At 45.4% G+C, this 21,634-nt stretch overlaps 1 protein-coding gene across 2 annotated transcripts in view; it reads right to left on the bottom strand.

The window, feature by feature from the left end:
• Positions 1-7,374: 7,374 nt before the first annotated feature.
• The window catches only part of Cd101 (CD101 molecule), a 39,828-nt gene continuing 25,568 nt past the window's right edge, over positions 7,375-21,634 (bottom strand). For both annotated transcript variants that reach the window (XM_052179635.1, XM_052179636.1), the window contains exons 8-9: positions 20,378-20,776; positions 7,375-11,213 (exon numbers count right to left, since the gene is read on the bottom strand). In XM_052179635.1, the coding sequence (XP_052035595.1) occupies positions 10,984-11,213; positions 20,378-20,776 (629 nt within the window). In that variant the 3' untranslated portion in view covers positions 7,375-10,983. The remainder of the gene's footprint in view (positions 11,214-20,377; positions 20,777-21,634) is intronic.

Below are 21,634 nucleotides of genomic sequence, written 5' to 3'. Positions count from 1 at the left end.
CCTGTTTTATAGTTGTGATGGATAATTGAATGCATCAACTCGATTGGGCTAAAGAATGCCCAAGATAACTAATAAGACACTGTCCCTGGGTGTGTCTGGGAGGATGCTGCAGGAAGAAATGAGTAAGTAGCCATGTTAAAGATCATCAGCCTCGTGGGCTAGAGAGTTTACGCAATGGTTAGAGCATCTGTTGTTCTTGCAAAGGATCAACCCAGATTCAATTCCCAGTACTCAAGAGGTGGCTCACAACCGTCTCTAACTCCGGTTGCAGGTGTTCTGACACCATTTTTGGACCTCCATTGTCACCATGTACACCTGAGGTACAATAAATACACGCAGGCAAAACATTCAATACACATGAAATATAATAATCTAAAAAAATTAAATAAAAAGATCAGCCTCCAGGTTGGTAGTTACAAATTGTTTCCAGCACAAACAGGACAAAAGCCTGAGAAAGGGAAAATCCTCTCTTCTTGAGGTGAGATGTCCATCTTCTGCCCTTGAACACCAGAACTTTTGATCCTTGAGTCTGTAAGGCCTTCATGTCTTTGCCCTTCAGTTCTCAGGCCTTAGGTCTCAGTGTAGGAATCACCTCACCAACTTCTAGTTTCTCGGACCTCTGGGTTCTGATTAAATCACACCATTAGCTTCACTGGTCTCTGGTCCACAAACCTTGTTCTAGAGATCTCTCCGCCTCCAATTGTAACTGGGTGAAACAATTTCCAAAACAAAAGTCCTCTTACATCTCTGTTCAGACCCTGTTACTTCTTTTTCTCTGGAGAACTCTGAGTGATGCCATTTTCTCCCCAACGTTGTCACAGAGATTCAATCCTGCTAAACCCATGGTATCTGCTCAATGAAGTAACTGTTCATTCTGCTGCCCTCTTTGCTGAAAGAAGAGACTTTGTCAGCAACATCTACGTGTCTGGCTCTTAGTATAAGCCTCATCACACAGTCAGAAGCACAGGATGCTCATTGAAAATATCTATCTTGTTATTCCTCTTTAATACTAAAATTATGCCATGTCAGTCATCTATTTGATCCTCAATTTTTAATTTTAATAATGTTTATCAGTTTATCATATACAATGTGTGGTAGTTTTTATGTATTAATTTTAATTACTCAAGCATAATTCACTAAAAGAAGTATTCTCTCCTCAGTAAAGTAGCAGCAATCGTAGAAATCGGGTCGATGCATTTGTGTAGATTTACTTCTGGTCTCCAATTTTTCTCTATTGGTTCTTCATTTATATGTAGACACATTTCAGATGGTCTTAATTTTACAGAATTTCCTATAACCTGATCATGTAATTCCTTCAACCTTTTATTTTTACACATGGTCTTCTTGATTCCCAAATAATATGTATTTTATACACATTTTACATATACATTATACATATTTTAGCATTAGAATGAGCATGTTGATGCCTAAAAGTATCTGGGATTTTGAGTCAGGATTCCAATAACTGTAACACTAATGAAGTTGGGGGCTTGAAGAATATTTACTATGAGGCACTGTTTTATGCATTTCAGAGTGTTCAAAGAATACTGATCTCTCACTCACTAGCACTTCTCCAAGATGTGACACCAAAACGTCCCCATGTTCATATTCACTAGGAGGGAAATTTGCCCCCTCCCTGCACTGTTAGCAGCTGCTTTATATCAGTAGATCAACTCAAAGATAATTGACATGCTAGTGATGCTGAGGCTTTTAACTATGAAAACAGACTCCCTAGTAGGTCTTTTTCAGCCCAGCATTGTCTTATTTATAGTTTTAAATGTAGAATTCTTAAAAATGTATTTCAAGGCAATTGATATTTTATTCTATTATAGGTATGATTTCCAAGTCATTTGATATTAAACTACAGTTTATTTTCTGTACTGACCTAGTATCTGATTTGGGTTTCCTAAGAAAGCAATCAAGTCACTCAGAAATGAAGACAGTTTGATTTCTGTTTCAGTGTTTTTTTGCCTTTAACTTCTTTGTCCTGTGGGATTGTTGTGGCCACCAAATGGTCACTCTTAAAGACAAAAGAAGTCTTTATTGCCAGCCAGCTGCTGCACCAGGCACTTGACCAAATCCTGCAGCCCCAAGACCAGGCCTTACAGCTCTTTAGCTTTTACACACAAAAATTATATCCTGGTTGGTAGACTTTGGTTAGCACAAAGTGAAACTACAGAAGCCAAAAAGCAAGGCTAGTATGTGAAGGGACTTTTTCCTCAGGGCTTTCTTGGAACTATAGAACTAGGTCTTTGTTTCTATTTTCCCAGGCTTTGGGGCCTGTGAGGAGTTTTGAGGTCATACTGGAGCCTCTAACATTGCTAGGGTCTGTTAAGGTATTACATTACAAGAACTTTCAGACAGGCATTCAAGAAATGTAGTGCTAGCTGGCACCCCATCAAATTCCTAATAAAAGGCGAGAAGTACTCTGTCTTCTACAACTAAATTTGACAGCCTTTGTCAACTTGAAGAAGTTCCTCTCTATTGTCTGTTTGCCGAGTTCATGTTGAATATGAACTCTAAAAAACTATTAAATATTTTCCTTTCACCTATAGAGTTGAGGAAGAATTTTCTTTCCATTCTGTTAACAAAATGATTTTGCACTTAGCCCTGGAAAACACTGTTATACTTTATGTGTCTATAAATCCGATTACTCCAGGCACTTCTTATGAGAGGCACATGCACCACTTACCCATTTATGGTTGATGCAGTTTTCTTACAGTGTCTCCCAGAATCGCCCATATTGTAATATGTTTCATAATGTCCTTCCCCTTTTAAAGGATGACCAACACTCTATTATGTATGGTATCATATTCTGTTAATTTATCCACGTATCTGTGGACATTGGGTTGCCTTTAGAGTTTTGGCTATTGTGCATGCTGCTGCTGCTATGAACATGGGTGTGCAAAATCTCTTCATGGCATTGCTTCTAATAATTTGGGTATAAACTCAGAAGCAAAGTTACTAGATTATATGGTAATTCCATTTCCAATTTTTTTTACAGTAAGGTAATGCAAATCAGATAAAGAAATGAAAGGAATTGGCCTATTGCTTGCTCGCAGCAGCTACACTGTTTTATATTCCCAACGATGTTGCTCAAGCTTTCTACCTCGTGTGTTACACAAAATTCATTTGTAATGTGTGATAGGCCTACTTTTGAAAGGCAAAATAGCAAACTAGCTGCGTATGTAGCCTTTTGATCTGTGGCTGTACTCATAGTCTTGAGACGTTGTTTTAATGGTGGAGTTTTTGGTATCTGGTGATGGCTTTAGGATGTGAGGTGGGAGTGAAAGGATTGAACCCTTCCTCTAAACCTTGTAATTCCTTGTACAATTATCTCATATATTACCTTGGATCTAAGTGCCTTTAAATAGAAATGCATGCTCCAAATACCTCTGTCTGCATTACTCCCTGAGGACACTCCTCAGACAAATTGTTTTTCTTTTAATTTACCTGCTTAAATCTAAGCTGATGATCCTTGCTCTATAGAGTTATTGTGCCAAGAGCTATTAATGGTATATGTTTCAATTAGGGATTCATTGCGCGCACGTGCGTGTGTGTGTGTGTGTGTGTGTGTGTGTGTGTGTGTGTGTGTGGTGTGTGTGTGTGTGTATGTGTTAATGAAAGACACTCACTGCTATTGTTATAGTATATATCTAGTCTATGTGCCCAAAATTCCCAGTGATTATTTCGTTTTGTTGTTGATTGTTTGTTTGTAGAATTTCATGAAGTACAAAGTGTCCTTGGCTTCATTTGGCAGCTGAGGAACTCCTGATCCTCCTGCCTCACCTTCCATGTGCTGGCACTACAGCACATTGTATGAGCCCCAACATCCTGTTTTCCCAGTGATTAGTATTATAACTAATAACTACAATGTTGAAAATCCCTTATGTTGAAGAATGGCTTGCTCTGTTCACCATGATCAGCTGCATTCATGCACCGGTGGTAAGGAGCAGGTTCCACATTATCGAGCCTCTCCATGTTGTGCTGTGCATGACATCAAGCTGTAGAGAAGTCTTCCTGGCAGCATGCGAGGAGATGGCCCAGGAGAAGAGCAAGGGCACTCACAATCTCAGTTACCAAAGTGTGTGCAGTGGGAGTAGGGAAATCCTGCTGCATCACAGTTCTTTCTGAATTCCATTCAGTCTAGAACATGCAAACACAGAACAAATAGTACAGATTCTCCTAAGACTCTGTGTGGGCCTCAGAAATACAAAAGTCAGCACAAGGGATTAGTCAAGATCACGGGGGGGGGGGGGGGGGTTGGAGGGCAGGTTTCTACAGTAAAAGACATACAACTAGAAACACAGTAGGGACTTGGCAAGTCAATTTGTTGTCTCAATGAGTCATTTGTTATAACTCCGAACACTGGGGACCAAGAAGGGATCAGGAGAGATGAGTTATCGAGGATCCTATTATTGGATGTGCAGATCAAAGTAGAAACTGTCCACCCTCTGCCTCACAGAAAGAATAGCTTTGGTCTTTTACACACGGGTGCTGATAGCCTGGACACTTCAGAACCACCTTTCTTACCTAATGTGGTCCTTTGTCTCAGCAAATGGCTCCAACAATACATTTCTAGTTGGTAGTTGGTTCAGAAAAGACCTTGTTTTCAGAGATGATGCAGTGGAAGCTTTGAACTTCTAGCAATCAAATTAAATGTAGATGTGAGTAAAAGAAGATGCATGGAGCCAGGCATGATGTACACACCTAGAATGCCAGCATTCAGGAGGCCAAGGCAAGAGGATTACAGTTCTGGGCTAGCCTGGTCTACATAGAAATATCCTATCTCAAAAAAGATGAAGGAAAAAAAAAGTTGAGATAGCACATGTAACAGCTATTTCTACATATCGTGATGTAGTGATATATCATTGTATTTACCAAATAAATACTAGTCACTTTGAGACCAAGTTTCTTTCTTCCTTCCATTGTTCCTTCCTTCTTCCTTTCTTCATTCCTTTCTTCCTTTCCTTATTTCTTCCTTTTGAGTCTCTGAGTCAGAGTCTTACTATATGGCCCAGGTTTGCCTGAAACTTGTTCTTGTTCTTTTCTTCTTTCTTTCTTTCTTTCTTTCTTTCTTTCTTTCTTTCTTTCTTTCTTTCTTTCTTTCTTTCTTTCTTTCTTTCTCTTTCTCTCTCTCTCTCTTTCTTTCTTTCTTCTCCTCTTCCTCCTCCTCCTCCTCTTCCTCCTTCTTCTTCTTTTTGGTTTTTCAAGACAGGGTTTCTCTGTGTAGTCCTGGCTGTCCTGGAACTCACTCTGTAGACCAGGCTGGACTCAAATTTAGAAATCCACCTGCCTCTGGCTCCCAAGTGCTGGGATTAAAGGTGTGTGCCACCACTGCCCAGGGAAACTTGAATTTTCTGGTAATTTTGTTCTACACTCAAGGCATTCACAAAATTGATGCCACCTGCATTAGTCACGTCAGGGAAGTGATTGTTCTGCAGCCAGCTGCCATACCTCACTTTGGTAACACTGCTCAATTTTAGCCAAACTCTTCACTCGTAATCTTCATTCTCTGAACACTCAGGCACTCCTTCCATGGTAAGCAACGGTCCTTGGCCAGCCAGGGGTCACCATAGAACCCAAGTCTCTACACACATTCGAGACTCCTTTGCCCAGCCCTCTCTGTGGATGTGTTGCTTGAACCAACTCAGAGCGATTCTATGCAAGGCATTTTTCTTGAGAGTCTCCTTTGCCTAGACTGTTTACCTCAACTTAGCTTTTTATTTATTTATTTATTTATTTATTTATTTATTTTTTATTTATTTAAGACACACCATTACTTTTCAGTCAAATAGCATCTCCTTTATGACATTTCTCTCATTTCTAAGTGGTCTTAGCGCTTAGTTGGCTTGGGGTAAAATGAATAGCCGTGTAACAGAAGTGCCATCTAAGGGAATGCAGACACCTTGGAGCCTGTCTGGTGTGGTGTCCTCTCAAGCAGGCTTGAATGACCCCCCTGCAGGAAGCAAAGGGAAAGAGGAGATGAAATACAGAGTATTTGAGGCCATAGGACAGAAGGCTGAAGGGAGAACACAATGGTCCCAGACTGGCCAGGGTTCAGATGTTATAAGGGAGATTTTGGGCAAAAGACCATGGAGCTATTTTCACAAGAGAATAACTAGACATCAGAAAGTCATGGAGACCTTAGATCTGTCCCCTTAGAGCTGAGTGTGATGCAGACAGACAGAGAGTGGCCGTCGAGGGCAGTGCTACCTGCTCATCTCTGGTGCCCCAGCATCCCATGCTCCACGGAGCCCACGGTACCCAACTAAATCACAGGGCGTTACGGGGAGAGACTTCACTAGCATGTGAATCCTCAGAATCCTGCAGAATCCTTAGGCATATTTGAAGGACATTATTGATGCTGAAGACCCTGTTGTAAGCAAGTCGTGACAAACGCCTATAAAATCTGAATTACTACTATTGATTTTGTTTCATATGAGCACAGGCAGGGCTGGAAAAAAATCGAGATACAGTGACATTCGCCTCTGATTTGAAGTGGTTTAAAACCTATTTATAATTTGGCTGCTGAGGTGCGAGCAAGCTGCTTTCTTAGGCTCAACCCTTGTAGCTGGGAGCTGCTGCTGCCACCAAGAACCCCACCGTGGGAAGGAGATAAACAAGCCCTGTGTCTACATGAACCCCTGAGTTGAACCGTGAGGTGTGGGTATTATCTCCCTCACAATCCCCCGCCCCCAGCAATAAATTTAAGCACAGTGTTTGTGGGAAGAGAGTTGAGGACAGCAGTTCTCAACCTGTGGGTCGCGGCCCCTTTTGGACCAAATGACCCTTTCACAGAGGTAACATATCAGATATTTACATCACAGTTCATAGCAGTAGCAAAATTACAGTTATGAAGTAGCAATGAAATAATTTTATGGCTGGGCAGGGACTGTATTAAAGGGTCACAGCAATAGGAAGGTTGAGAATCACCAGCTTAGGATCGCTTGGTAAGCCTACGTTTTGGTTCTTTCTGTTCTGCACAGTGCTAGCTGATCCTGGATAAATCCTAACCTCTCTGATCACCACTTCCTCATTTGTAGGACAGAGACAATCCCTTCTGTGTAGGATCCCAGGAAACTCTACGATAGTGAATAAATTCTGAACAGTCATGAGGAATTAGCGTGGCTTGCAGGTTTTCGCCACTGCACTTATCCTCAGCAATAAATCAGTCAGGGTTACACGTCTCAAAAACCTAAAAACAATGAGAGGAGCCGCCCTGCCTTATTCATCCCTGTGTCAGCCTGCCTCGCGTAGACAGGGTTCTCAGAACAGTGCCATGGAGTTCCACAGGGCGGCAAGCCTTCCACCCTCACTGCCAGCCTGCTCAGGAGCATACCAAGTGCAGAAGCGGCTTGGACCACACACCAGTCCAGAGAGCCTAAGACTGTTTATTAAGTCAACCAAATACACAACAATGGTAGGTAGATAAAATGGGTCAAATCCAGTGTTTCAGGAACATCATATGCAGCTACCATGGGAAAAACATTAACCAGAAGAGACAGAAGCTAGAAAAATAGTCTCGGTATAGGGTCAGAAAGAAATCATTTTAGACTTTGTAGGTCACGTGGTGTGCCAGTTTTCTTTATGTTGCTGTGATAAAAACATTCTGAGCACAAGCAACCTGGGAGAAACCGTTTCTTTGCCTGATACATCCAGGTCACAATCCACCATTGAGGAACGCCAGGGAGAGGCTTGAAGCAGAGACCACAGAGGAGCACCATTTCCCACCTCAGCTTCTTGCTCTCATCCTGACACAGCCCGGGCTCGCCTGCCTGGGATGGCACTGTCCACACTGGACTGGACTGTCCTATATCAACTAGCAATCAATAAAATCTCTCTTAGACACGCCTCCAGCTCAGCCTGACCTAGGCAATTCCTCGATTGAGGTTGACTCTTCCCAGGTGACTCTAAGTTATGTAAAGTTGACAATAAAAACCAAGCCAGCACACACGGTCTCCTTAGCAACCTCCCTTTGTGGTCATTTCCTCACAAAGGCAGCCATGCATACAATGTAAGGGAATGAGAATGACTGGATTCCAGTAAATTGTATTTAAAGCATGGGTGGAAGGCTGTACCAGACCCTTGGGATGTGGTTAGCCAATTCCTGAGATAAAGGCTTGTCTCATTGCCAAAGAGGACTTATCACAAAGCTGAAAGTAAAGCCGGGGTGGGGTGGGGGAGGGTGGGGTGGGGGTGTGGGGGTGTGAGGGCAGAATAGGAAAGCTGCACAAGAGATACCCTCCACTTGATGCAAACACTAAAACTAGAGTTAAAGAGTTTGGGGGTTCAGTTGCCTTCAAACTGACCGTTGGGCCAATAGTGAGATATAGCTCTAAAGGCAATCGGGTGTGCTTACTGTTCATTCCATGTATGAAGAGAGTATCCAGAACGAGCCAGGCAGTACTGCTATGGGGGTAGACATATTGAGTCACCACCCTTTAGTCTACCATAAGACCTGACAAGCAAGGACTGCTTCAGGGACACACTTTCCCGGGCTGCACTCTGGCTGGAAAAGCCCTGTCTCCTTGAAGAAGGTCTGTCCTTGGTTTGATGGAACAGAAATAACAGCTGAGGTAAAGGAGAGAAGGGGAAGGTTGGGAGAGCACTTCAAGAAGACCAGATGGGAAGTACCACAGGGTCTTCATGATTCTCCTGCCAGAAATCAATTCAAATACAAGTTCCTTCTTGGCATGCCATTACAGAAGCAGGCAGATCTTTGTGAGATCAGGTTATCCCTGGTTTACCTTGTGAATTCCAGGCCAGCCATGGTTACATAGTAAAATACTGTCTTAAATAAAAAAGGTCAGGGATGAATGCTGGAGAGATGGTTAGTCAGTTAAAAGCACTGGCTGTTCTTCCAGAGGACTCAGGTTCCTTTCCTATCACCCACATGGCAGGCAGCGCATGATTATCTATAACTTCGGTTCCAAGAGATATCATGCCCTCTTCTGACCTGAGTAGACTCTGCATGCATGTGGTACACAGGCATACATGCAGATTATCAATATGCAAAATAAAAATAAACATTTAAAAAAGACCTCTAAAAATGGGGGGTGGGAGCCATCATACTTATTTCTGAAGAACTCTTTAATTTCCTTCTTCTTTTCATCGTTACCTGAGAGGGAAGAAGTTAATGTGTTGGTTGTTTGAGAAAACATTTGGAATGTTTCAAACGAGGCTTTAGAGGGAGTTGGATTAAGGAAGCAGCAGGTCTGTGGTGCAGTTCTCATAGCCACGGATAATCTGCTTGCAAAGGAGCAAAGGAACTAATTATCTTTGGAGAGGACTGTGTGCCTGATAAAATAATTAAAAATAAATGGCTCTCCTTAGAAATGCAAATTACCAAGTACTGAAGAAACCCTGGTGGTCACATAGACAATAAATAGATGTGTTATCTGAGGTCCTTTATTTGATTGATTTTCAATTCTGGCTCCAGCCAGACCTATACAGTGGAAACAGCTCTTGAAAGCCTTAAACCATCACACCTCGCCTTTGGGATTTCTAGGGTGAGATTAGGAGACTCAGGAATCAGACTTGACCTCTGCTTCCCTTGAACCCACACTCCAGTACCATGAGACGACAGGGGGGTTACTTCAGAGCCCTCCCGCAAGTTCTTTCCTCTGGCCCAGTGCTTTCAAAGGAGGCATTGGCCAAGCACTATGGCTGGTGTGTGTGTGTGTGTGTGTGTGTGTGTGTGTGTGTGTGTGTGTGTGTGTGTGAAGGACATGAGCTGAGCAAAACACTGCTGTATGGGTAGGAGAATGTTCTTTAATGATGACTTACTATCTCTCTCTTTTTTTTTTTCTTTCTTTCTTTTTTTTTTTTTTTTTTTTTTTTTTGGTTTTTTGAGACAGGGTTTCTCTGTGTAGTCCTGGCTGTCCTGGAACTCACTCTGTAGACCAGGCTGGCCTCCAACTCAGAAATCTGCCTGCCTCTGCCTCCCGAGTGCTGGGATTACAGGCGTGAGCCACCACGCCCGGCTGATTTACTATCTCTTAAACCAAGAATGCCAATGTTTTCCTCTCCCTCTCCCCTCACCCTCCCTCCTTTTCCTCTTCTTCTTCATCTCCCTTTTCTTCTTTCTCCTCCTTCTTTTCCAAGACAGGGTTTCTCTGTGTAGTCCTGGTTTTCCTGGAACTCACTCTGTAGACCAGGCTGGCCTTGGGCTCAGAGATTCACCCACTTCTATCTCCTGAGTGCTGGGATTAAAGACATGCACAGCACCGACCAGTGCCAATGTGTGCCTCTAATCCCAGCACAGGAAGACTGGCCTTGGTAGGGGAAAGACAGCTTTAAGTTGGCGGACAGTTCAAACTGAACAGAGCAGAGCTATACACAACACAACAAAAATAGAAACAAAAGTTATCCCCAATTGTAAAAGCAGGAGGCCAAATAAAACCTCCAAAAAGGCCGCAGCATGTTACCCTTTGTCAAAGGACCAATATTGATTAGACAACGACTCTTATACTTTACAGTGGCATTCGTAAAGGGGGGTGGAGTAAAACCATTGGATTTCTGCCTAGAAAGAGTTACATACTGACTGGGGGAGTCTGATTCCAGGAAGCCAGTCCACGCTTTCAATTCCTCTGGCTTTGCTGACACCCGGTTTTTCCTACATTTCTTATCTAGAAAAAAATGATTTCCCTTGTGACTGGGCCAAGCTGATGTTTCCAAGGGAATGGGTGCTGTTGGAGGGTAGGGAGGCAGGAAAGCTCGCCGGCTGGTGGTCCCCTCTTTCCAGATGAGGGCTGGACCTTCAGGAGGTGAGGGGGCAATGACACTCCCTGCTTCTGAAGGATGAAAAAAAAAAAGATGGTTGCTACACAAAGAAACTCAACAAGATCTGGTTAACAACATAATGCCCACAGCATAGTACTTCCAGTCCCTAGGTAACTTGGCCAAGGTATGAAGCAGAATCCATTCAGTCCAACCCAATCCCTCCACACGCCTTCCTCCAGCACAGGTGCTCCTTGGAACTCAGTAGCCTTCATCCTCCTCTCCGGCTTCCTTCTGCAGTGATGTCCTTCTCATGCCCACCCAGAGAGCCTTTTCTTTCTTTGCAGTGACACTCAGCTGTGACAGCTTCCTGGCCTTCCAGTACAAGCAGAGGAAGGACGAGAACAGAAGGAGCAGCAAGATGAGGGGGCAGGCGACGAGGAAGTGCAGTAAGGGTCTGGACGAGCAGATCCGGGAAGAGAACGTGGCCTCTGCAAGCAGAGAAACACGAGGAGAGTCAGCCGGTGTCCCAGCAGTCAGGGTCGAGGAAGCGCAGACCCCTCCCTACACGTTATCATCGGCAAGTCCATTTAGACAACAACATGGAATGGCAAAGACCTTTCATCCTTCAAGAACACTGAGAGTACAGGCCCAGGACATTCCCAACACACACTCTCCCCCTGCCCGGCCCTTGTAGCAGTAGAGCTGCCAATGACCTACTTACAACCAGCAGCCAAAAAGAAAAGCAAAACAAAAAAAGAAAACCTTTCCTTTAATCTTCTTCCCTCAGAAAAGATATGTATAATTCAGTCCTCGTTCTCAACTGTGTAGCTGGCCCTGAATTTTTAACTGAGCTATTCCCACTGCTGTGTCTGAAACTCCAGTGCACAACGCTGTCCTCAGTAACCGCGGTACTTATGGAGGACGCTTCTCCCCCTGACCCATGACACGTAGGTCATCCCAGGCCTGGGCCCAGGCCTGGCTCCTTGCGCGCCACGCTCGACTCTCACTTCCTGTATCTAAGCCACTGGGCACAGCCCCTGTCTGGTTGGATCTTACTTCTCCCAGACTTCCTACATGGCCCCGTGCTCACCCCTCCTTGTCACACAGCCCTTTGTTTCCGCCCCTTTCTTTCCGGGAATTGAGAATGTCTAAGTGTCCTGGGTTCCTGCATTTGCTGATCTTAAACCAAATCAAATGCTGCCACAGAGTCAAGGATGCCGCACAGAGGCATGCCAAAGCATGCGATCCTCCGGCAGCTCCAGTCCACTGGGAGCCACCATCAACGGATCAACATGTGGGGCAGTGGGGCTCCTGGTCACTCCCCCAGGGAGGTGAAGCAGAGAGGACCACAGACACCACAGGTCCAGGGAAAGCGCCCTGGGCTGATGGCTAAAGGCCTGGGTTACAGACAATCAGCAGAAAACCACATGTGTAAAGTGCTACCAACCACTCCCTGTAGTCTTCCAACTACATTTATGATACATGTGGAATCAGGGCTATTCTGAACACACTGAGGCTAACTAACAGCAGATACGGTTTGCTTGGGAAACTGTAATGACAGGAGACATCTCATCTTCAAAGGTTAAGCTATACAATTTACGAGATTACAGATTCCCAGTGATAAAACAGGTTTAGTGGGTCATTCTGACCAACCTTCAAGTGCAAAAAAAAGTCTCTTGAGGGCCGCACTGATGCAGTTTACACGTCAAAGGCTGCCTCTTCGCTGGAAATCAAGAGAAAGCCCAGACATTTGCTCAAGGTAGGTACTGTGAGCTCCTGAAGAGTTGGGCCTGTGTCTCACATGCCTCTGTATCTTATAAGGCACTTACAGCCTGGAAGGCTTCAAGGATCCTAGAGAAGGAATCAGCTACCGAGTGTATTCCCCATGCAAGAACCAGGGTGGCCGCTCTCATGTAGAGTGGCGGTCCCTGGTGAGCATGAGGCTGTCGGTTCTGAGTGGGTTTGGCACTGAGCTGCAGAGTTGGTGCCCTAGATTATTTTTTCTGTTCTCAATTGTAGTCTTCATCTTGTATCTGATCTTCCTTCTTGAAAACATAATCAATAGCAGAGAGAGATTTTGAATGTTTTTTCTTCTTTTGTTTGTTTTGATCTGAGGCGGAGTCTCACTAAGTAGTTTGACCTAACCTCAAACTCGACATCTTCCTGCCTCAGTTTCCCGAAAGCTGGGATTATAGGCGTGTGTCACCATGCCTGGTTTAATTTTTAATTCTTTTCTAACATCTTTCTGCATTCTTCTCCCAAATAATCCAGCCGAGTGATAATTAGTCTCCCAGAGTTCATGTGATGACTCTTGCAAGCGTGGTCAAATGGCGCAGAGACCTCAACACTGTGTTAGAACAGGCCAGACTGCTCGACCGTGGCTACTGAAAGAAATTTCTTTCTATAGCAATGGCTACTGTCAGGAAATGACAAGCCCCCTACTGAGAGCCCATCTATGAGAGTGTCAACAGTCTCCTCAGGTGTCCAGAATGATAGACAGCCACAATTTTTCACTTCCCCAAGGAAGTTTACAAACCTCAGTGCTGGACTCCCTGGGAAATCAAAAGGATGCCAGTGTTGACACATGCCTCCACCCATAGAATGGGGAGACAGACAACTAGCCAGGCCCTTCTTTCTCACTTCCCCAGATCTTCAGAGCTGCACCCTGGAGTCCCCTTCTCCCTCCACTGTGCAGCAGCTGAGTCAGAGAGAGCCTTGGCTGCAAGCTCACCATGTGAACCTGTCTCCTTCCTGAGCCCTCTAAGAGGAGCCCTCCTAACTCTGCCTGTGGGCTCAAATGCTCATCAAGGCTCCTGCCATGCTGCTGTCTGTCCTTGGCATTAATAACTCTTGTAATAAACTTCTTACCCAAAATGACAATCTGCCTTAGTGCCCTTCTTGACCCCAGACCCAAGACCTTTCACTGGGAGGGCATGGAGGCATGGAGTCCCTGTGAAAATACTGGCCATGAGAGCGCCTACACTGGCGTGAATGCATACCACCCATACGTCAGAGAGAGCTTGGCTTAGCTCTTCACTCCTCAGCTCACTCTTGGAAAACTGGAGAAGTTACTCATCTCCCCCAATCCTCTGTTTCCTCATCAACTAAGCAGGGATAATAATTTATGGAGCTGTGATGTGGTAATATGTAATATGACTTTAATACAATATCTAGACCATTTGTTGAGTGGGTAAGCAATAGACATTAGCTATTGTTCCTGGGACAGCTGAGAAACTCCCAGGCAACCTTCTCCCTAGCTTACTGACCCCCACAGCCCTCAGCTCTGTAGTTTGGATCTGGAATGTCCTGAAAAGAGCCAGGTAGCAAAGGTTTGGCCTTGACTTGGCACTACTGGAAAGGGATCAGACCTTTAAGAGGTAGGGCTAAATGGGAGGTCATAGGTCACTGGGACCATGGACTACTGATACTCTCTCCTCCCTCTCCCACCCTCTCCCCCTCCTCTTCTCCCTTTACTTCTTCCCCCCCCCATCTCCCTCCCTCCCCACTTCTCTTTGCTTCCAGGATGCCAAGAGGTGAGAAGTTTCTTGAAATGCCACATCCTCTTACCCACCTTACTGCCAGCCCAAAGCCATGAACCAACCAACCACCCATGGCTTGAAAACTCCAAAACAATGAGACAAAGTACTCCTTTCTTTCTTAGACATTATCTCAGGTCCTCTGTCCCAGAGATGGGAAGCCAGCAACCACAACAGACTTCTCACGTTCTTACGTTCTTCCATGGCTAAATCTCACCCTTCATGGGGAACATCAAGTGTCTCCTTTGGAGACCCCAGCTGCAGTGATTTATGTAAGATATCCCCATCCATCTCAGGCATTTGGACACTTGGTCCCCAATTGTTGGTGCTGTTTGGGGAGGTTTAGGAGGCATGGCCTTGTGGGGGAGTATGTCACTGTGGCAGACTTCGAGACTTAAGGATCCACACTGCCCTTCTAGTTCGGTCTCTCTGCTTTGTGCTCGTAGTTCAGGATGTAAGCCCTCATTGTCTGTGCTAGCTGCCACACCCACTACCTGCTGCCTCTGCTCTGCCATCACAGCCTTTTCCCCTCTGGAATTATACGCACAAACAAATACTTTCCTCTACACGTTACTGTGGTCATGTGTTTTATCATAACAATAGCAAAGGAACTAATCCACTGGCTTTCCTTCTAGTCCAGTGGTAGGGAGTCAGGAAGTGAATCTATGGTGAGTCTCACACATGCTGGGATAGCATATGAAGATGGTGACAGGGGCGGGCACACAGGGCATAGGAAGAAATCTGGCATTGGGTTATTCTGCCCCCAAGAGACTCTAACCTTCAGCATAGAGGGACTGTCTTCATGGGAGGAGACTGCTCCATTTAGAGCCTGCCACCAAAGGACAGCACAGAGCCCTCTGCACAGTGCTGAGTTGGCCAAGTGTGAGCAACTGGCAGCTCCGGTGCTTCTAAATGACCTCTCCCGGGAGGGCACTGTGTGCTCCATATCCTGCGGTGCCCATTTCCCACCATCTGCCTCTCATCCATGTTTGGATCTGAACTGGTGACACGCGAAACCATTACAGTTTGGCATTTTGAATCAATCCAAGTAAGTGCCCCAGACTCAAAGAACAAGGCCTGCAGAATGGAGCCAAAGACGTAATGAACTCACTTCATCTTGAGCAGTTGTTTAGAGAAATTGCTTCCTTCTGCCCACGGCCAGGCACACCAGGAAGAGCTTTTCTTTTCGACATTTCCTCAGAAATGCTGACATGTGAGTGTGTGTGTGTGTGTGTGTGTGTGTGTGTGTGTGTGTATGAGAAAGAGAGAGAGAGAGAGAGAGAGAGAGAGAGAGAGAGAGAGGAGATAAAGGTATTTTCAGCCTTTCTCTACCTCCTTGAGAGCTCTGGCTCCTGCCAAGCACTAAAAGTAGGGTTTGGCTCTCTGCAGCAAGTAGAGTAGGCGGCCCCTGACAGCTTCCTGTTTTAACCTAATTGAAGGAGTGCTTGTTCATTCTCTCAAGTGTTAGTTCAGTGCCTCGTGCCAAACCTTGTTGAGTATGCCGTGGAAAATAAACAAATGGCCTCTCTAGAAACTCCAGTGTGGGAGGAGTGCGTGTCTCCTTTAAGAATCCATTCTTAGTAGATTCTTATCTAAATAAAAGCTGAGATATGGTAATGAGTGTTATGCTGCCACAACTAATCCAACCTCTCAGAAAGCCTTATGGACTGGCCTATCACTGCATCAAGGCAATTTTTTCAGAACGCAACATTTAGGTAATATGTTTGCCTGGCATGCATAAATATGTTTGTCTGGGTCTGAGCCCTCATGCTATATATGTATACTGTAATAGGGCGGATGTATGATCCTGACACTGAGGAGGTAGAGGCAAAAGGATCAGAAGTTCAAGAGCATCTTATATAGTCTGTGTTAAAACATCCCGGGAGTTCTGAAACTTTAACTCAAAAAAAAAAAATAGTTCATTTATACTTAGGATCTGAAGGTGAGGTGAAAAGGCTCAGCCCTATAGCACTCACCCTAGTGAGTCATTGTAGTCATTGTAAGGTTGGGGGAAAGCAAGGTCCAGGATAAGTCAGCTCTGCCTCCACTCAAGCCATGTGATCCATGGCTTTTTCTTGTAGTTCTAAAACTAACCCCATCTGATGTGGCCAAATAGGGGAGGTGTGAGCTGGCAAACATCTGGGCCTCTCTTGGGTGCCCCCTAGTGGTGATGTGTATGGCACAGGTCGCTGCAGGGTGATTACAGAGAAGGTAAGTCAGAGAGTCACAAAGGCTCAGATGCGGACCAGGGCCAATATCAGGTGGAACACAGAGGGCTACAGTTGGAGGCTGACCTGCTGTATGGACTTTATCTCCATCCAACCCACTGCCTCTTCCTCTCCATACTGTAAACACGCCCTGGAGCCTACCAACCTGAACCTCAAACAGAATGACAACTAAAACTCATTCATCAATGCTCTCTGCCATTCCTACGGTCTTCTCTCTTGCCCTTTACAGCCCTGGAGAAAGTAACTCATACCTAATATGTCTGCTTCCTATCTCTTCAGCCACCTCAGGCTGACTGTCATATAGCTTTCCTGCCCTTATCATGAAGATGTTGCCATTCTGTGTGTGTGTGTGTGTGTGTGTGTGTGTGTGTGTGTTATGCAGGTGCCCTCCTCTACCACCCTCTGCCTTGTCTTTTGAGTCTCAGGGTCTCTCCTGTGGCTCATATTACTTTTCGCCTAGGTTGGCAGCTTACGAACCCCAGAGAGCCTTCTAACTTTGCCACCAATAGTTCTGGAGTCACTCGTGCATATGAGATCAAGCCTGGCTTGTTGCAGGGGTCCTAGGACCTGAACTCCAGTTATCATGGTTACAAAGCTGTGGTTTAAGCCCTGAGGAGTCTCCCATTCTTGTCTTAAACAGTCTATTGTATTCTTCAGTCTCGAGTTTCTCTTGCCTCCTGATACCTATTCTGATTCTCCAGGGCTGATGCCTGTCACTTTACCTCGGGTGTCCTCCCCTGAGCATCATTACTGGCCACACACCGACAGCTCCTAGTGTACAAGCCAGGTGTGGTTCACACTTGTAATTCCCACTATCTCCCAGATAAACGCTTCTTGGAAATTCTTCTTGAGTTGAGGTCCAGCTCAACTTGCACAAATCAGACCACTCTCCCCTCCTAAGCCTTGGTTTGGTTGCTTGGTCAATGGCCTCGTGACCCACCTAAGCCCAGATACTGACTTACCTCTTCAGTTCACTCACTGCCCACAGATGTCTATGTAGCTAACAACCTCCAAACGTCAACTGCCCTCTTCCTCACTAGCGCGGCCAGAGCTCAGGCCTCTATCTTGCCTCATCTTGGCTACAGTTTCACCTCACGTAGCTCACCCTGCTTTGTCTGCCTCCCTCCACCTCAGCCTCATTGCTGCACCCGATGGGAACCCTATCGGTCTAAACATGACTCTGAGGGTGTCACTGCCGCACCTGAACCTATGCAGTAGCACCCCTAACTGACATGATAGAGCGCCCTCCCCCACTTTAGACACCAAGCACATCTTAGCTCCATACCAACCCCACTCCAGTGCGCCCATGCTTAGCCTTGGACTCTGTGTGCTGAGTTTCAGGCCTTCTCTGCCACTGAGGTTCTCTCGCTCTGGCATGGAGTTTCATATCTTTTTGCCATCTTGTGTACCATTTCCTAGAATAGTTTCCTTCTTCCCATACGTCCATGTTCGAGGGAGCCTTCCCAAATGGCACCGTCCTTGACCCTTCACTCCAGTTCAGTTGCTCCCTCAGCATCCTGGGACTACTTCCCTGATGATGCTTATCACAGCGGGCTCCATCCTCCCCAGCCCTTTTGTGTGCTCAGATCTCATTCGATTACTTATTGAGCAAATTAAAAGTCCGCCACGTAGATGGGCGTAAGGATATTATGTATGCTTGTGTGATGGTTAGAGTTCTCTGCTTGACAGAATCTGGTATCGCCTAGGAAACAGGCAAATATGTGGAGGATTATCTCAATTATGTTAACCGAGGTGTGAAGGCTTGCCCGCTGTGGGTGACACCATTCCTTAGACTCAGATTCTAAAAACGGAGAGAATGAGCCAAGGGTAAGTGTTCACTGCTGGCGTCTTCCAAAGTGCAGACACAATGGACCTCAGCCCGCAAGTGCCTGCCATCTTGACTTTCTTACCATCTTGAACTGTATCTTCTTTTTTTTCTTTTGGGTTTTTGAGACAGGGTTTCTCTGTGTAGCCCTGGCTGTACTGGAATCTGCTCTGTTGACCAGGCTGGCCTCCCACTTGCAGATCTGTCTGCCTCTGCTTCCCATGTGCTGGGATCAAAGGTGTGCACCACCCAACCGAACTGTATCTTTGAACTAGGAGCCAGAAGTAACCTTTTCTCTCCTTAAGTCACATTTGTCAAAATGTTTTATGGCATCAACATGAAAAGAAATTATGACAGTGTATATATGTACATGTAGGTAACAAGTTTTTCTGGAGGCATACAGACAAAGGGGTCAGTCAACATTCATCTAAAACTTATAATATGCCAGTGTCTGTACTAGGTTTTTAAAACCATATTTGTATTATGATCCTCTTTTTATGAGAAAGCCGAACCCCACACAAGGAAAGTCTGATGACGCAGCTAATACGTGGCAGGACTGTAATCTGAGTGTAGGCTTATGGACTCCAGCCCCGAAGGATGTTTTATCATTCCAGCCTGTTTCTCTAACCACCAGTCAGGAGCAGTAAGGTGGAGCAGGCTATTGTCTCAGCCACAGGATTGCTTTGGGAACACATGATGTTAGTTGCAATGAAAACCGTGGCACAGGCTTGTGAGTGTTTTCAGAGGAGACAAAAGTGACTCCATTTTTAAATGTCTCCCTCCAGAGTTCCTCCTGTTCTACCTGCTCTCTCATCAAGTGCTGGCAGCGTCTCACTGTCTCCAGGGCATGCGCTTGCTAGTCCCGGAATCTGTCCTTTTTATGGTTGTTACCTATTTATTCTACTGCAAAAACTGCTGACTCTATGGGGCCCATGAATTCTAGAGGAAAACATTTGTGGGGCGTACCAGACTTGTGGAATATCCTATAACAGTTGGAATGGAAAGCTGATAAGAAAAGTTCTGCCTGGACACATGGGGAAAAAATTACTGAACTGAACCTGAGGGAAGAATGATAGAGCCTTGAAGGTTAAAAAGGGGAGAGGAGGGTGGAGCCCTAGGGAGCACTTCAGACAGACCCTAACTGGATGTAGTAAGGCTCTCTGCCTGTGAGACATTGCCATGTGTACCCTTCTCCCTCCAGGAACTGTCGCTAAAGCCAGTTGGTCTCCTAGGAATGTCAAATTTATGATAAATCCATTTATCTTTCTTGTGGTAGAGTACCAAGACTTTGCCTTAATTTTTCTAGTCTTCCTTTTCCAACATAAATTCATCCTGTACTTCCTCTTTCACCTATTTAAGTCTCACTGGAATGGAAAGAAGTAGCTAAGATAATTAGCTGACAGATCCTATCTATAGCCAGCCACAATTTATTGGTCTTGCTGGGAGAGACTGCTCTTATTAACACATGCCTAATAGACGTCCATCACATGTCTGATACACTAGGCTGAGACAGTGGCTGAGGAAGACTTCCCTACACAAAGAACTGTCACTCTTTGCTCAAAGGCCATCCCAGAGCATCTCAGCACTGATTCTTTAAGGAAGAGTATTTGGGTTCTTTTCTTCCCTTGATCAAGGGAGTATTTGGGTGTAACTGACTCTGGTTCAGTTGGATCAAATTACAGAACTATCATCACAACTATCATCTTATTCTGCCTTTTCTTTTCCACTACAAAACAGCATCTGGAGATTAGAGCATCAGCCAAGAGGTACGGATGCCGGCTGCACAAGTTATTTGGGTATCAGAGGGCTACGTGATGCTGATGGCTCTTCACTTGGTAAGGGAAGATCAGAACAGGTCAGATATGCCTATTAGTCAGGTGTCTGTGCCCAAACCTCATGCAGACCTTGCTGGTTGAAGTGAGTTATTATGGAGAAAGACAGTTAAGTTATCTTCTTTGAGGAATTTGATATATTGTCATTAGCCAGAAGAAAGGAGGAAACACAGAGGGGAACAGGATATGCCCTAACCCCTAAGCCACCGGCTGAGTGACCCCCCAAGTTACCTGAGCGCAGCACCCTGAGCACCATTCGTTGCGATTCGGCTGAGGCTTGGTTGACCCACTTGCCTGGGTGGCCATGTTGCTGCCACTCAGCCACCCTGCACCAATACATCCCAGCATCCTCCATTTCCACCCGACGCAGCTTCAGGACAAAGTCTGTGGGAGAGGATCGGTAGCAGTGCAGGAGCCTCCTGCTCTCCTCCGGCCCATACTGCAGCAAGCTGTCATAGTGCAGGTGCGCCAGCATTTGACTCTCGCCGGTGGTTCCTCTGCTCCAGTACCACATCACAGAGTACAGGGAGCTTGGGCTGCTGGAGCCGTCCAGGCTGCAGCTGAAGTCTGCCTCTCCATACTCGGTAGCGTTTCCCGTCCAGCTCACTTTAGAGACATGGACCTGACTTCCTAGGAGGCAAAGTGGTTGACAGTTAGAGAAGAACAGGACTTTTGGCCTGGTCACCTCTGAGCCCTATCATTTCCAGTGGGAGATCTCATCTGGGATTCTCTAGACATGAGAACCTTCATCGTGAATGTTTTCCTTTGGTGCTTCTCCGTTTTGTCACACTTGCCAGAACATTCTCTGCTGCGAACCAAGCTAACCACTTCCGTCCTTTAGCCTCTTGCCTGATGGAGCCTACTGCGAAAATAGACACGACTTCAGCCGGGCTCACAGCTTCTGCCCGACTTTGAACTGCCTCTTTGATTTTTGCCACAGGTGCTGTTCATTCCACGGCTTTCAGTACCACACCAAGCTAAGTATCACAGCAGTACCAGTCCTAATGAAATCACCCTCCCCCACCACACCCAGATATCCTCTTCTTGTTCAGACACACTGAAAGACAGAACACTGATACCAGTGTCAGAATACCACCCAAGGGATCCGTCTCAGTTATTAATCAGTATGCCTTAAACAGCTCTGGGCTGTCCTCCTTCACCCTCCCCCACTAACCAGCAGGCGAGGACTTGGAATAAAATCCCCAGGATTTATAACAAAGAACAATAGAAAGTCAAGGTGGGGAATTCCAGGGTGTATTACATTAACTACTCCACTATAAATTCATTTATTAACCTGTTTTGTTGCTTTTTAACTTTTCCCTCTGATCTTAGACTATGTTTAGTCTAATTAGTATTTACTTGCTCTTCATGGGGAATCATGTAGAATCTTAATTCACATAAAATTCTATGTCCTTGACTCCAGTTACTCCCTATTTGTTTGCAGATTGGTTTCTAATCCATCCCAATACTCCATCAAGGTCCACATGC

Source organism: Apodemus sylvaticus, chromosome 4 (genome assembly GCF_947179515.1).
Source record: "Apodemus sylvaticus chromosome 4, mApoSyl1.1, whole genome shotgun sequence".
Taxonomy (NCBI): domain Eukaryota; kingdom Metazoa; phylum Chordata; class Mammalia; order Rodentia; family Muridae; genus Apodemus; species Apodemus sylvaticus.
This window is presented reverse-complemented; position numbering and strand designations above follow the sequence as displayed.